The sequence below is a fragment of the Oncorhynchus kisutch genome, linkage group LG3 (genome assembly GCF_002021735.2).
Source record: "Oncorhynchus kisutch isolate 150728-3 linkage group LG3, Okis_V2, whole genome shotgun sequence".
Taxonomy (NCBI): Eukaryota; Metazoa; Chordata; class Actinopteri; order Salmoniformes; family Salmonidae; genus Oncorhynchus; species Oncorhynchus kisutch.
In genome coordinates, this window is record NC_034176.2 from 60,882,429 (window position 1) to 60,895,608 (window position 13,180).

The 13,180-nt window shown below is 42.4% G+C and overlaps 1 protein-coding gene across 1 annotated transcript; it reads right to left on the bottom strand.

Moving 5' to 3' along the window:
* Positions 1 to 6,009: 6,009 nt before the first annotated feature.
* Positions 6,010 to 12,861, bottom strand: nae1 (nedd8 activating enzyme E1 subunit 1). The gene is made up of 20 exons (XM_020478114.2): positions 12,690 to 12,861; positions 12,098 to 12,201; positions 11,921 to 11,981; positions 11,777 to 11,807; positions 11,612 to 11,683; positions 11,193 to 11,272; positions 9,872 to 9,981; positions 9,631 to 9,740; positions 9,448 to 9,510; positions 9,292 to 9,355; positions 9,057 to 9,148; positions 8,857 to 8,916; positions 8,611 to 8,744; positions 8,201 to 8,276; positions 7,957 to 7,996; positions 7,649 to 7,735; positions 7,444 to 7,536; positions 7,190 to 7,304; positions 6,948 to 6,997; positions 6,010 to 6,824 (listed from the first exon to the last, which is right to left on the bottom strand). Exons 1-20 carry the CDS (start codon positions 12,737 to 12,739, stop codon positions 6,715 to 6,717), a joined length of 1,602 nt encoding a protein of 533 aa, XP_020333703.1. The 5' UTR covers positions 12,740 to 12,861; the 3' UTR covers positions 6,010 to 6,714.
* Between the last annotated feature and the right edge of the window lie 319 nt (positions 12,862 to 13,180).

Here is a 13,180-nt window from a genome sequence, read left to right on the forward strand (position 1 = left end):
TAAATACACAATCACCAACAGTTATCTAGCACCCATGCCCAGGCCCCCTGCGGTTCCACCAACCGTAAGGACGCCTGGCATCGAAATATTCCAGGCATTCCTTTGATGGGCAGACAGCAGGGGGATTGGCCTGCTGGACCCAGCGAAACCTAGATAACTGTTTGCACCAACATACAATAAGATAATGTCATAACTCAGGCACACATACCTGTCTATGAGGATTGCTTCAACACGGTTCCTGAGTTAATGACACTCTAGACATGGATAACACATGCCATCATTAACACATTTACAAAAATGAACACAGCAGTAGAACACACACATACAGACATATACACACACATACAAGCACACAATAGAGCAGTGTTCCAACCCACACTAAAAAAAATCCCCCATACAAAGCAGGTGAGAGGAGAACTGGTTGCACTGTACTGTGTATATGTTCAACTGTACATTATGTGGTTCCACAGTATATTATATATACATGACACCAACAGGATCAGGGCCTCTTACATCCTGTCCTGTATATACAGTTGTTATACATCAGAGGAGGCTGGTGGAAGGAGCTATAGGAGGACAGCTCATTGTAATGGCTGGAATGGAGTCAATGTACTGGAGTCAAATGTTTGGTACCATTTTTTTTTTTTACCCCATTTTCTCCCAAATGGCTGGTTTGCTGCAACTACTCAATGGGCTTGGGAGAGGCGAAGGCCGAGACATGCATCCTCCGAAACATGACCCGCCTAGCGGCCTACTTAAGACACTACTTAACCCGAAAGTCAGCCGCGCCAATGTGTTGGAGGAAACACTGTTCGACTGACTAACGAAGTCAACTTGCAGGCACCCGGCCCACCACAAGGAGTCGCTAGAGCACAATAAGCCAGAAAGCCCCCCGGTAATACCTTCCCCTAGCCCAGACGGCACTGGGTTAATTGTGTGCCGCCTATTGGGCTCCCTGGGATCGAACCCCAGGCTGTAGTGGTGCCTCAGAAATGCGATGCAGTGTCTTAGACCTCTGCGCCACTCGGGGCACCTCATTCCATTCCATTGATTCCATTCCAGCCATTACAAGGAGCCCGTCCTCCTATAGCTCATCCCACCAGCCTCCTCTGGTATACTCCTCTGGTATACATACACCACACCTCTGAGACTAACTGTAAGGTCTGGAAATAAAAAATAAATGAAAACACACAAACAAACAGTCGTAAGGCGACTGCAAATGGGAGACGCACTCTTACTTTGGAATGAGACACCTTCAAGGTATAGGATGGTAACAAGTCGGCTTGCACAATCTGTACAAGATAGTACTGTTTTACAGAAGTTAAATTATTGCAAGTCATTTATGTTTCGAAAATTATAATGTCCAAAACTATAGTCACATGTTTTAATATTATTAAAAGCATGTATGTCCTAAAACATCTCTCTGTGATGTTACATACAGTATAGAACACATTGCAAATGACATAAAGCACTAAAGAACCTCACGGACAAGATGATCTCTCTCGGATAAGAGGATCTCTGATCATCTCCACACTGTGGTTTTGTTTGAGAATGTATGTGATTGTGCATAAGACATGTTGGAGGCACCAGGAGGAGGTGAGAGAGCCCTGTGGATGGACTGTGTGTGTGTGTGTAACACGACATCTACCACAGGCCCCGTGGGGCTGATCCAGAGATGAGGTGACTCTGAGCCTGTCTGGAAGGCCCCTCTGAGGGGATGAACGGGGAGTAAGACCTGGGCAGACAGGAAGAGGCAGAAAGAAACAATGTTGCGTATGACACAAACTAAGAATCCAAATTTAGTTTGCTGTTGCATCAGTCTGCTGTATTTTAGCCTGCAAATGTACGATACCACCACAGGAGGCCGGTGGCACGTTAATTGGGGAGGACGGGCTCATTATAATGGCTGGAGCGGAATCAGTGGAATGGTTTCAAATACATCAAACACGTGGTTTCCATGTGTTTGATGCCATACCATTCGCACCGTTCCAGCCATTATTATGAGCCGTCCTCCCCTCAGCAGCATCCACTGGACACCCCTCACTACGTCAACACTCTCTTTCTATTCAAGGACAACAAGACCTTTAACAAAGAGAGCAGAAATAAATTGGATGCAAGTGAAGGGTGTTTATTTTACAAGACCCCTTAGCAAAACAGAAATGAAGAGAAGTGGATGTTCAACCAGGCTCTCCCCTTCCTTCCCCAGAGAGCGAGTGGTGAGAGTTACTGTAGAGTACTTGCATGGGCTGGGCGATGTTGAGTGTTTTTACTGTTTCACTGCAGTCTAACGGTCTATCCTCATCACCACATCCTAGTAAGGGGGCAGGTGGACTGGGTGGGGGGTGGGGAATCACGCATCACATGCTTTCCCACAATGTTAAAGGTGCATGAGCCGCACACCCCACCCCCCTCCCACCCCCTGATTTGGCAGGCTAAACTCCTCCTGGGAGAGGAAGGTTCAACCGTGTTACATAAACACACTATATAAATCACGGGGCTGACAGTGACAGGCCTTCACAGTGCCCATCTTCATACTCACGATCCCACTGACCATCCCACCACAACATGACTGGGAGCTACAGTATAGGATGACCGTTGGAGTGAAATACAGCCTCAGAGGCATTAGAACCTTACTGACATTGATGGAACTTTGACCTCTTTGTGAAAAATGACATATCCACATCTATCAGTCCACAGAATTCTCCCTGAGAGACTCATGTGAGGGTTAATACTTCCAGATTCCCTGCAGTCTTACAGTAAACAGACTGAATGCTCTACTCAAAAGGCCATGTTTAAATACAGCCAAGCACTACTGGCCCCAGGGAAGAGAGCACAGTGCTGGAGCCCAGCCAGACAAATATCCAAAGTTATAATCACCAGGGATCAGCAAAACCACCCCCTTCTCTCTCCCTCTCAGAACCAAAGCAGTCTTTCACAGAATGCCAGTAAAATAACACAGCAAATCATCACTGGCACTGTAGCCTTTCTGCAGAGTCAATGGTTCTGATTCACAGATCTTTGAATTAATGGCCAGACCACAGTAAAGTAGCGGACTCCTATTGTCCGGACTCCCCTGTGACGGGAGATAACACTACACCCAAGCTGGGATACTGGAGCCTTGATAAAGTGTGAATGGAATAGAGACAGACAGTACAAGGCCAGATGAGTGTGGGTGTACAGTAGATATGTGTGTGGGTGTATGTGCATAGTGCATACAAAAAGAAAGAGGGTGGGAGGGATTAGTAAGAGGGTGAGTGAGCAGGTGGGTGGCTGTTCGTGTCACCAGTAAGGCAAAGGAGGGAACGAGTCTCAGTTTCAGAGACGCAGCTTCATCAGAATACCTTCCCAACCTTTAACCTCTGATGGAAGATGAATCTATGGGAAATGTGCAAGAGGTTCTGTTTTTTTATTTAACCTTTAATCAGTGCAGCTACGTATGATGTGCATGTGTTCTACAGGAAGCATCAGAGCATACGCAACTCCATTAAAGGGATTCTTCGGTACTTTTGTGTGTTTTTTAGCCAGTAGTTCTGAAAGTAGCGCTCATGAGCCAACAATGGTCATCAAAAATGTGCATACTATGTCACATACATTTTAAGTCTGAAGTTTACATACACTTAGGTTGGAGTCATTAAACTCCTTTTTCAACCACTCCACAAATGTCTTGTTAACAAACTATAATTTTGGCAAGTTGGTTAGGACTTTTGTGCATGTGTAACAGTATAGCTTCCGTCCCTCTCCTCGCCCCTACCTGGGCTTGAACCCTCGAAGCATCGTTACCCATCGTGCCACAAAAGCAGCGGCTCTTGCAAAGCAGGGGGAACAACTACTTCGAGGTCTAAGCGCTAGTGACGTCACCAACGTCATCGAAACGCTATTAACACGCACCACCGCTAACTAGCTAGCCATTTCACATCGGTTACACATGTCACAAGTCATTTTTCCAACAATTGTTTACAGACAGAATATTTCACTTATAATACACTATCACAATTCCAGTGGGTCAGAAGTTTACATACACTAAGTTTACTGTGCCTTTAATCAGCTTGTACAGATGAACGTAGTACCTTCAGGCATTTGGAAATTGTTCCCAAGGATGAACCAAACTTATGGAGGTCTACAGTTTTTTTTCCTGAGGTCGTGGCTGATTTCTTTTGATTTTCCCATGATGTCAAGCAGAGGCCCTGAGTTTGAAGGTAGGCCTTGAAATACATCCACAGGTACACCTCCAATTGACTCAAATGTTGTCAATCTATCAGAGGCTTCTAAAGCCATGACATAATTTTCTGGAATTTTCTCAACTGTTTAAAGGCAGTCAAATTAGTGTATGTAAACTTCTGACCCACTAGAATTGTGATACAGTGAATTACAAGTGAAATAATCTGTCTGTAAACAATTGTTGGAAAAAAGTAGATGTCCTAACTGACTTGCCAAAACTATAGTTTGTTAACAATACATTTGTGGAGTGGTTGAAAAACAAGTTTTAATGACTCCAACCTAAGTGCATGTAAACTTCTGACTTCAAATGTACACAATAAGACCATCTTGTAAACGGATCATGTCTGTGTTTATTTTCCAGTATGTCTGTTATCATTAGTACAGACTGTCACAATAGTGCAGCCTTATGCGACTAACTAGCAAGACACTAGCAACTGGCGGGCCCTGATACAGTGAGACAAAGGCTGCACAATGAGCATTTAAAGGTAATTGAAGCCATCTCTGTATGTTTGAAATGGTCTCCACCGTCATGCTGGCGTGTTGACACAGCTGTGCAGAGCGCTGGACAAACCATGGGCACACCAGATAGGTTTGACTGATGTTCTCAGCTGGGCTCATGCGGTCACTGGAGCTGGGAAACAGGTCCTTGAAGAGAAATAAACTGCCGGAGAGACATCACATCAGAGGCTAAGCAGATTATAAAGCATAGCTGCGTAGCTCGAGGAAGATTGCCAGGTGACATGAAACCGGCTGAGATAAAAATCAGGTTTGTACTTGAGACACATGGCCTTAAGGGCCAGATGATTAGCAACTCAGATCAAGAGATGTGATAAAATTGCAACAGTAAAATAAATATCCTTAGCCGAGAGAGGAGCTTCCTGCCTAGAACCCATGCAGTCCAACCCCAACTGTGTGTGTAGATTAGATTCAGGGCTGGTTAAATAAAACTGGCATTCCAAACAGAATAATCTTAGAAGATTACACTTTCTGTTTGGGAAATGGCCAAAGTACATTTTGGCAGGCCACTCGAACACCGTGATCTGCACCGTCCTCCTCAGGAAGGAGGCGGGGGTCTTACAAGGAAAAAAAATCTACCAGGGGCAAATTTCCACTCAGTTAAATCCTGCAGGCAAAACACAACAAATGAAGAACATGTCAGTGCCCTCTAAGCAACCAACCAACGCATATTCAAAAGCAGCCCACAGTTATGTAACAGTGGCCTTCAGTATACCAACTCTCTTGTTATTGGTCCCTGGCTGGCTGCAACACAAATCAGATCATATGTAGGCAATGAAGTGGTCATAATTGTTCTCAATGTTACCGAGCAGCACCAATGTTTCCAGAGACTGGGACATTGAACAAGAACATAGTGACTAAACAACATAACTGGTTCAGGCAGGCTTCTCATTAACATTTTGTAGCTAATGATGTCTGGTACAGTGGGTGCTATATAGTCAGAATTCAGGAATTATTCACTCAACACCGTAAACATGCTCTTCCCGCCGACATGGGAAATATCACCCTCTACTGAATGCAATCGGAATGGGATTATATAAATATATAAATTAACTATGCAGGAATTTATGTGCTGCAACAAAATACAGAGCATTTTTTTATTAATTGGGGGGAGGAAACAGCCATACTCCCAAGAAATCTTTATGATGAGTTTCTGCTCCAAGTGTGTAGTCAGCAGAGTGCCTGCTCACCACAGAACACACACTGCATTTTGTGACAAACACCACTCCACCAATGCTCTATAATCTGAACTGGGGAAGGAACCAAAACAACATATTACACAGCTCTTAAGAGGATTTTTTATTGTTTTGCATATAGAGACGCTTGTGTCATGTTGGGGTTATTCTACCAGTCAACAGGAAAAGGTAACAACATTTTTTCCACAGCGTTTATCACCATCAGGCCAATGTCTTGGGAATTGTGCCCAATCAGTCAACTTGTTCATCATGAAGCTCACATGATAGTCAGCTCATTTTGATTTGGACAGGACAATGTGACCCCTACTGCTGGCCATGTAAAGTACCATGTCCAGACTGTTGCCCATCAGGGCGCAAGATGTTAGAGCACAATCAGAGTTCCTTGGGTACCTAATGTACAGGTACACCACATGCATTTACCTCAAACTTCCTTGTCTGTTTAGTGCAGGATATCTTCAGAGGAAATAACTCAAACCCTGGGACATTTCTTGAATGGTTTGAATTTGGCAGGTAAATTATTAAAATGTGCTAATAGGTACAACACTTAATGTGTGAGAATAAACCAGCCAGAACACAAACGTTGAAAAGTCATCGGAAACAGTCCATCAGAACCTCCTCTTTCTTTCAGCCACAACATAATAATAATTGGTGGAAACATACAGTATGAACAAAGTGTTCCAACTACACAAACTTTCAGTTATCACTGCTACTGCGCTGCAACATTCCATTCATATAATTTACAGAGGGGTTAAGTGCATGTCATTAAGGAGGAAAATAGCTTTTTCTACAGTTGAAACGTGGCAGTTGTCTGGGACATGGCATTGTAGATGAATGTATTGTTGAAGGGAACAAACTGACGAGTGATGATTTTGATGGCCTCTTGTGCAGCAGATCCTAAGGAAACATATTGAAAACGGTACATTTGGACCAACTCCAAGAAAACAAAATGTTTATCCCATAACAAAAATAGCACGAGGATGCTAGACCATAATACGATCCAAGTCCTGTAGAACTCACCTCCCAAAAAGGATGCCACTGTGTGTGGCTCAGAAGCACCATAGCGACAGCTGTCGAAGAGCAAAGTGAAATGACATGTAGATTATTTAATCATGTTCCTCTCCTTGATGATAACCTCATACCCATTTTACAGTTAATGGAAATATTCTGGTGAAATTACAAATATAAACACAAAAACTGTAGGGAGGTTTTGCAGTGGGCTGTAAAATGACCATTGACTGGACACTATACACAATACATACAACTCGTGGATGTAGTCATCTTTCACATTGACGTTCAGGCTGTACTCCTGCAGAAGGCTGTTCACACACAGCTTCAACTTGCTAATGTCTTCTTCTACTTGGTAATTGTAGACACCTTCAAAAAGGAGGAAGAACATATCACATATCTGGAGATGGGCAGTTTAACATTGCGGAACACAGTTTAGTTACGCTGTGTGAAAGGTTGTGAGTGACACCGTTGTGTTGGTGGCAGAACTACGCCAGCCTAGCCGTACCTGGGTAGCGGGAATGCTGCTGATAGAAACGGTCCACAGAGCGCAACATTAGGTACAACACCATCTCCCCATCTGCACTGTCCATGCAGGAGGCTGAGGAGAGAGAGCAGAATCTTAGTACACACTACCAACACACAAAATCAAAAGGGACTCAAAAACAGAATAGGCCAAATCAAGGTGGGAGTCTGTACGGTGTTGAACTTACTGATCGCATCTTTATTGACCGTCTCCACGCTGTATTCTTCAACCAGAGACCTGCAGCGCACCACCCTCAGGAAGGCAGCGTTCTTACCTGCAGACCGAAACACACAGCACAGGGCTCAACCTACTGCAGTGTTCCCTTTCATCATGGGTTCATCAAAGTGCAGCCACACTACTGTATGACAAACAACACCTGACTGATATGACGCTTTGAGTCTCTGTTAAATGAGTTAGAGTATTCAATTTACATTCCTGCCATATTACGTGTCCTGTTCACATTATGGTTGTGTGTGTACTTGTCGGAATACTCACAGAATAGTTTGATGTCCTGCTCAGATATGCTCTCTGAGGGCTTTAACAAGAGAAAAGACAGAAGTCAATCCAATTAACTAGATATCAGAAATCAAACCTTTTTACAATATATCAAAGGTAATAAAATGTTGATCCTTACACAGCCCTACTGCTACATAAGTACTACTGCAGGAGAGTTACTATCTGTTTTTGACATCGCATGAGATTAAATATCCCTGACACTACAGAATAAAGTTTCACATACCTTTCCAACAGACTGCAGGAGAGACTCCACATGCTTAGACACGACGGAAGCATCTTGCATTGCCTTCTCTCTATAACTGAAAACATATGCCTGCATTAATGCCCAGGCCAGGACTATGATGGTCATGCCAGCACAAAGCATACCTTGTGTTCGGGAAATAAGGTTAAGGCACAGGAAATCGTAAACAGTGGAAATCGCAGCGTCATATGGTTTGGCACATACAATTCTACCATTTAGCTATGGACATTGGTTTATGGTTTATTATACAATGACTGTCCTCTCCTTGATATGCCCCACATTACAAGCATTGAGCTGTGCTCGCTATTAACTCATACAGCAACTGACTTTTTAATTAAACCAGCGGCTGGCTGCTTGCCATATAAATTAATAATATAATTATCACTACCTACATATTCTGGAGGGTGATGAATTTCTCTGAGTCCGCAATCATGTCTGGAATGGAGCCACGCACAGGTAGGTTTCCGCCACCGTCGTTGTGCACAAACTCCCTCACTGCTCGCGTCATCACCCAGAAGGCTGGAGTCTGCGTATAGCAGAGAAAGACAGAACAACCAGTCATGCATTAAACCTACAAATAAATCATTCACAGGATGCTTCAATCATGGCCCGAGTAGACGTGTCATATTTAGATTCACCTGTGATGTAATGTCATTGCATTGCTCTCCATTGAATATGTCGTCAACGCCACTTGAAATCTACAGAGAGGCGAGAGTGGAGTTAGCAAAGTTGACAAGAGTAGCAACTTCCAGTGATCTCGTGCAACCAGCAGCACGGATTAACATAATACGGCTGAAAGGAGTGAGGGGGTTTAGGGGTGCGGTATGAGAAGAGCCACCTTGGTGGGGTTAAGGGCTGTGTTGACGTTCTTGATGGCCTCCTCAAAGTTCTCCTCATCCTCAGGAGTTCCCTTCTCACTCTTCAGGATTCCTAAAGAAACCAAGTATCATGAGAACACAAACCATATACAGTCAGGCATAATCTGGATAAGATAGTGTCTGTAGACAACTAAAATTCTGTAAAAATGTAAAAATACAAATGAAGACAAGAAAAATCTATGTGAAGTGAAATACCTTGCCGTATAAGCTGTTTGAAGGCCTCCTTCTCTTTGTAGTTCTTCGGGAACTGAAAATTGTGCTAGAAAAAAAAATGTATTAAATTGTCAGCTCTCTTGCACATCATAGGTTTCTGTAGAATGTGCCTTTGGTTGTTGGTCACAAAAGTATTACCTCACTGAACCACTTTTCTAGATATTTGGCAACAATGATGATCCATGGTGTATGACTGTGATTCTGCATAACACAAGAGCGTAAGAAAATACATGAACCAGTGAGGACAAAATTACAACTAAAATACAAAACACAACAGTGGCCTAAAAAAATTAAAAAATTAAATTAAACGCCCAAACACACCTTCTTCCCCATTCCCTCCAAGTCGTAGGACTGGATGTGGTTCTTGAGCTCTGCAAAAGGTTGGTCAAGCCTCAGGTCCTCCAAGGCATTGTCTGGATGAGACTCAATCACTAGAGGGAGTGATTGCAAACAGCTTGTTTGAGTGTTTTCGATTTACTGCAAGAGAACACTGACCTTGAGTGCTTGTCACCATTACTACAGATACAGCAATACATGCGTGACTCACAAGAGTTTACCATACCTGTGTGCTCCTTCACTACTAGCCTCATGTAACCGACGAGGCCATACGTTCTACACACCAGGAAAGGTATGTTTGCATTCCACAACACTGACCCCAGTCTCAAACACGTGCTGTGAAAATAAAACCAAAATCATTTACATGACAAGAGAAAGTTTAAAAATATATATTTGATGTTACTTTGTAAGACTGACAAATACCAAATAAAAATACTTCATTTGAAATATACACTACCGTTCAAAAGTTTGGGGTCACTTAAAAATGTCCTTGTTATTTAAAGAAAATCAAATTTTTTGTCCACTAAGATAATATCAAATTGATCAGAAATACAGTGTAGACATTGTTAATGTTGTAAATGACTATTGTACTATTCATTAAATAGTACCCGCAAAACACCAGTCTCAACGTCAACAGTGAAGAGGCGACTCCGGGATGCTGGCCTTCTAGGCAGAGTTGCAAAGAAAAAGCCATCTCAGACTGGCCAATAAAAAGAACAGATTAAGATGGGCAAAATAACACAGACACTGGATAGAGGAACTCTGCCTAGAAGGCCAGAATCCCGGAGTCACCTCTTCACTGTTGACGTTGAGACTGGTGTTTTGTGGGTACTATTTAATGAAGCTTCCAGTTGAGGACTTGTGAGGCATGTTTCTCAAACTAGACACGCCAATGTACTTGTCCTCTTGCTCAGTTGCGCAACGAGGCCTAGCACTCTTCTTTCTATTCTGGTTAAAGACCGCTTGCGCTGTTCTGTGAAGGGAGTAGTACACAGCGTTGAACGAGATCTTCAGTTTCTTGGAAATTTCTCACATGGAATAGCCTTCATTTCTCAGAACAAGAATAGACTGACGAGTTACGGAAGAAAGGTCTCCGTTTCTGGCCTTTTTGAGCCTGTAATCGAACCCACAAATGCTGATGCTCCAGATACTCAACTAGTCTAAAGATGGCCAGTTTTATTGCTTCTTTAAAATCAGGACAAAAGCTTTCAGCTGTGCTAACATAATTGCAAAAGGGTTTTCTAATGATCAATTAGCCTTTTAAAATGATAAACTTGGATTAGCTAACACAACATACCATTGGAACACAGGACTGATGGTTGCTGATGATGGGACTCTGTACGTCTATGTAAATATTCCATAAAAAATCTGCCGTTTCCAGCTACAATAGTCATTTACAACATCTATACTGTATTTCTGATCAATTTTAATGGATGAATCATGTACTTTTCTTTCAAGAATAAGGCCATTTCTAAGTGACCCCAAAACTTTTGAACAGTGGTGTATGTCCATAAATAAATGTGTAAGAATAAGAGGATGAATAGCACCTTTCTGGCAGCTGGACACCAATCACCAGGGTAAATCTGTGGAAGAACTCTGGGTCGTTGTCCAAGAGCTTTTCAGGGCTCTATAATGGAAAATAAAATACCAGATCACAATAGGAGTTTGACAAACAAGACTGATCTACTATAAGTGCTCTGCTTGTTTTATAACACTCAGCAATCAATACATTCAGATAAAGAAGTGCACTTTGTGGGCAATGAGACCCATCAATTGCTACTCAACCAGTGCAGCGTCATAGTAAATCTACACCTTGATCGGAATTAACACAGATCTACCGCTATACCCTGAGGATCGTGTAGTCAACTCTAGGATATTTTTTCAAATGACAAAATCTGTGCAGGGAAAGCTGTGACAGCCCTCTTCAGGAAGAACTGATCTACTGTTCATAGTTGAAAACACAAACCTCCTCTACAAAGTTGCCAGATACATCAGTGTTCAGCTCCTGTAGCAGCTCTGTGGCAGCCTGGGCTCGGTTCTGGAAAACACACCATCCCAAAAGACTTGTTATGACATTCTGCATACAGGTAGAGCTAAGATATTGATAGAATAGAATAGCATAATCGTTTACCCTTCCTATGCTGTTGTTGCTCAGAAAAAAGCTGAGTAGAAAAGGAAGTTATAGATAAAGACAGTATATTGTATAAAACATTTTAAGATTAAGATCAAAAGCGCTTCAATGAGATGATAAACAATAGGCCTATCACGTTCTTACTTATTTCCGACGTCTTGCCCGGAGACTTTGTGTCCATCGACAATAGTGAACGCTCCAATGCCTGATGAAGAGAGTAACTAGCTTAGGTAGGCTAGCCTACTCATGCATTCCCTTAGAGCAGTGTTTTCCCACTCCTGGTCATCGGTCTTTTCTAGAATCAAATATTTAAATATTTACCTGGAAGCACAAGGTTCTTGAGTATTTCAGTCCCAGATGCTGTGGAATTGATCAGGCATACGTGTGCATTTTCAAGTTCTTCTTGGCCATGGTCTCCCCACAATCTGAAATGGAGTACAGGCCATCATAACAACGGCATGTTGCCAATCTCCTTGTCATGGTCAATGCCTTGTTATTGAGCTATTATCACATCTCATCTGGTATGGTACATAGACGAGAACAAGGAACCTTTTTGAGATTCAGTCAATGAACGACATCAATTCTGGCTGGTGTTGTTGAAAGTAAATTGGGTGGCTAGAAGCTATAGCAGACAGCTAACCACTGACTGTAACAGGACCGCTAACTAGCATGGCAATGAAGACTAGCTACAGTAGCTAGCTATAATACTTTTAAAGCATGCTGGTTGGTTGGCATAGTTAACGTTAGGCCAAGAGAATACACTATCAAGAATAAGTCAGTTAACGTTACGGGCTTGCTAGCATAACTACGTTAACTAGCTGCAGTTTGTCAGTGGAGATATGTCTAACTCATGCAACGATTTAGGTTTAACAAATAACTGTATAATTTTCACAGAATTTCTAGCTTTACATACCTCAATTGTCTATCGTATTTCTGGTCTTTAGAAGCTTTAGTAACTGCCATGGTCCGCTTGGAGAACCCCACCGGTTAATTTGATAGCTCCATTCGATGATTCGATAGAGAGACAAGTGGTTGAACGCAGTTGTAAATTCAAAGCTGCACTTTCGATTTAACTACAGTTGACCACCAGAGGGAGTAGTAGTGAACATTCAATCGATTCAAACTTGCGCAAAATGTAATTCATTAATTCTGCCACAGTTGCGTCACCCGTTCAGACTAATCAAGGAATTTGAATGTTGAATTACATATTATAGTAAGATGTGATGTGTTCTTTTAGATGCGACTTTTTAAATATTGGTTATATAATCATAAATATTAGTTATGGGTTTAAGCTGGAAAAGCAAAACAACACTATACCCATTGAAATATGTGCCATGCATTATCATTAAAAACATGTTGTGATACATGTTATTTCGTTAGTTCAGAGGAAAGTGTATCTTAATT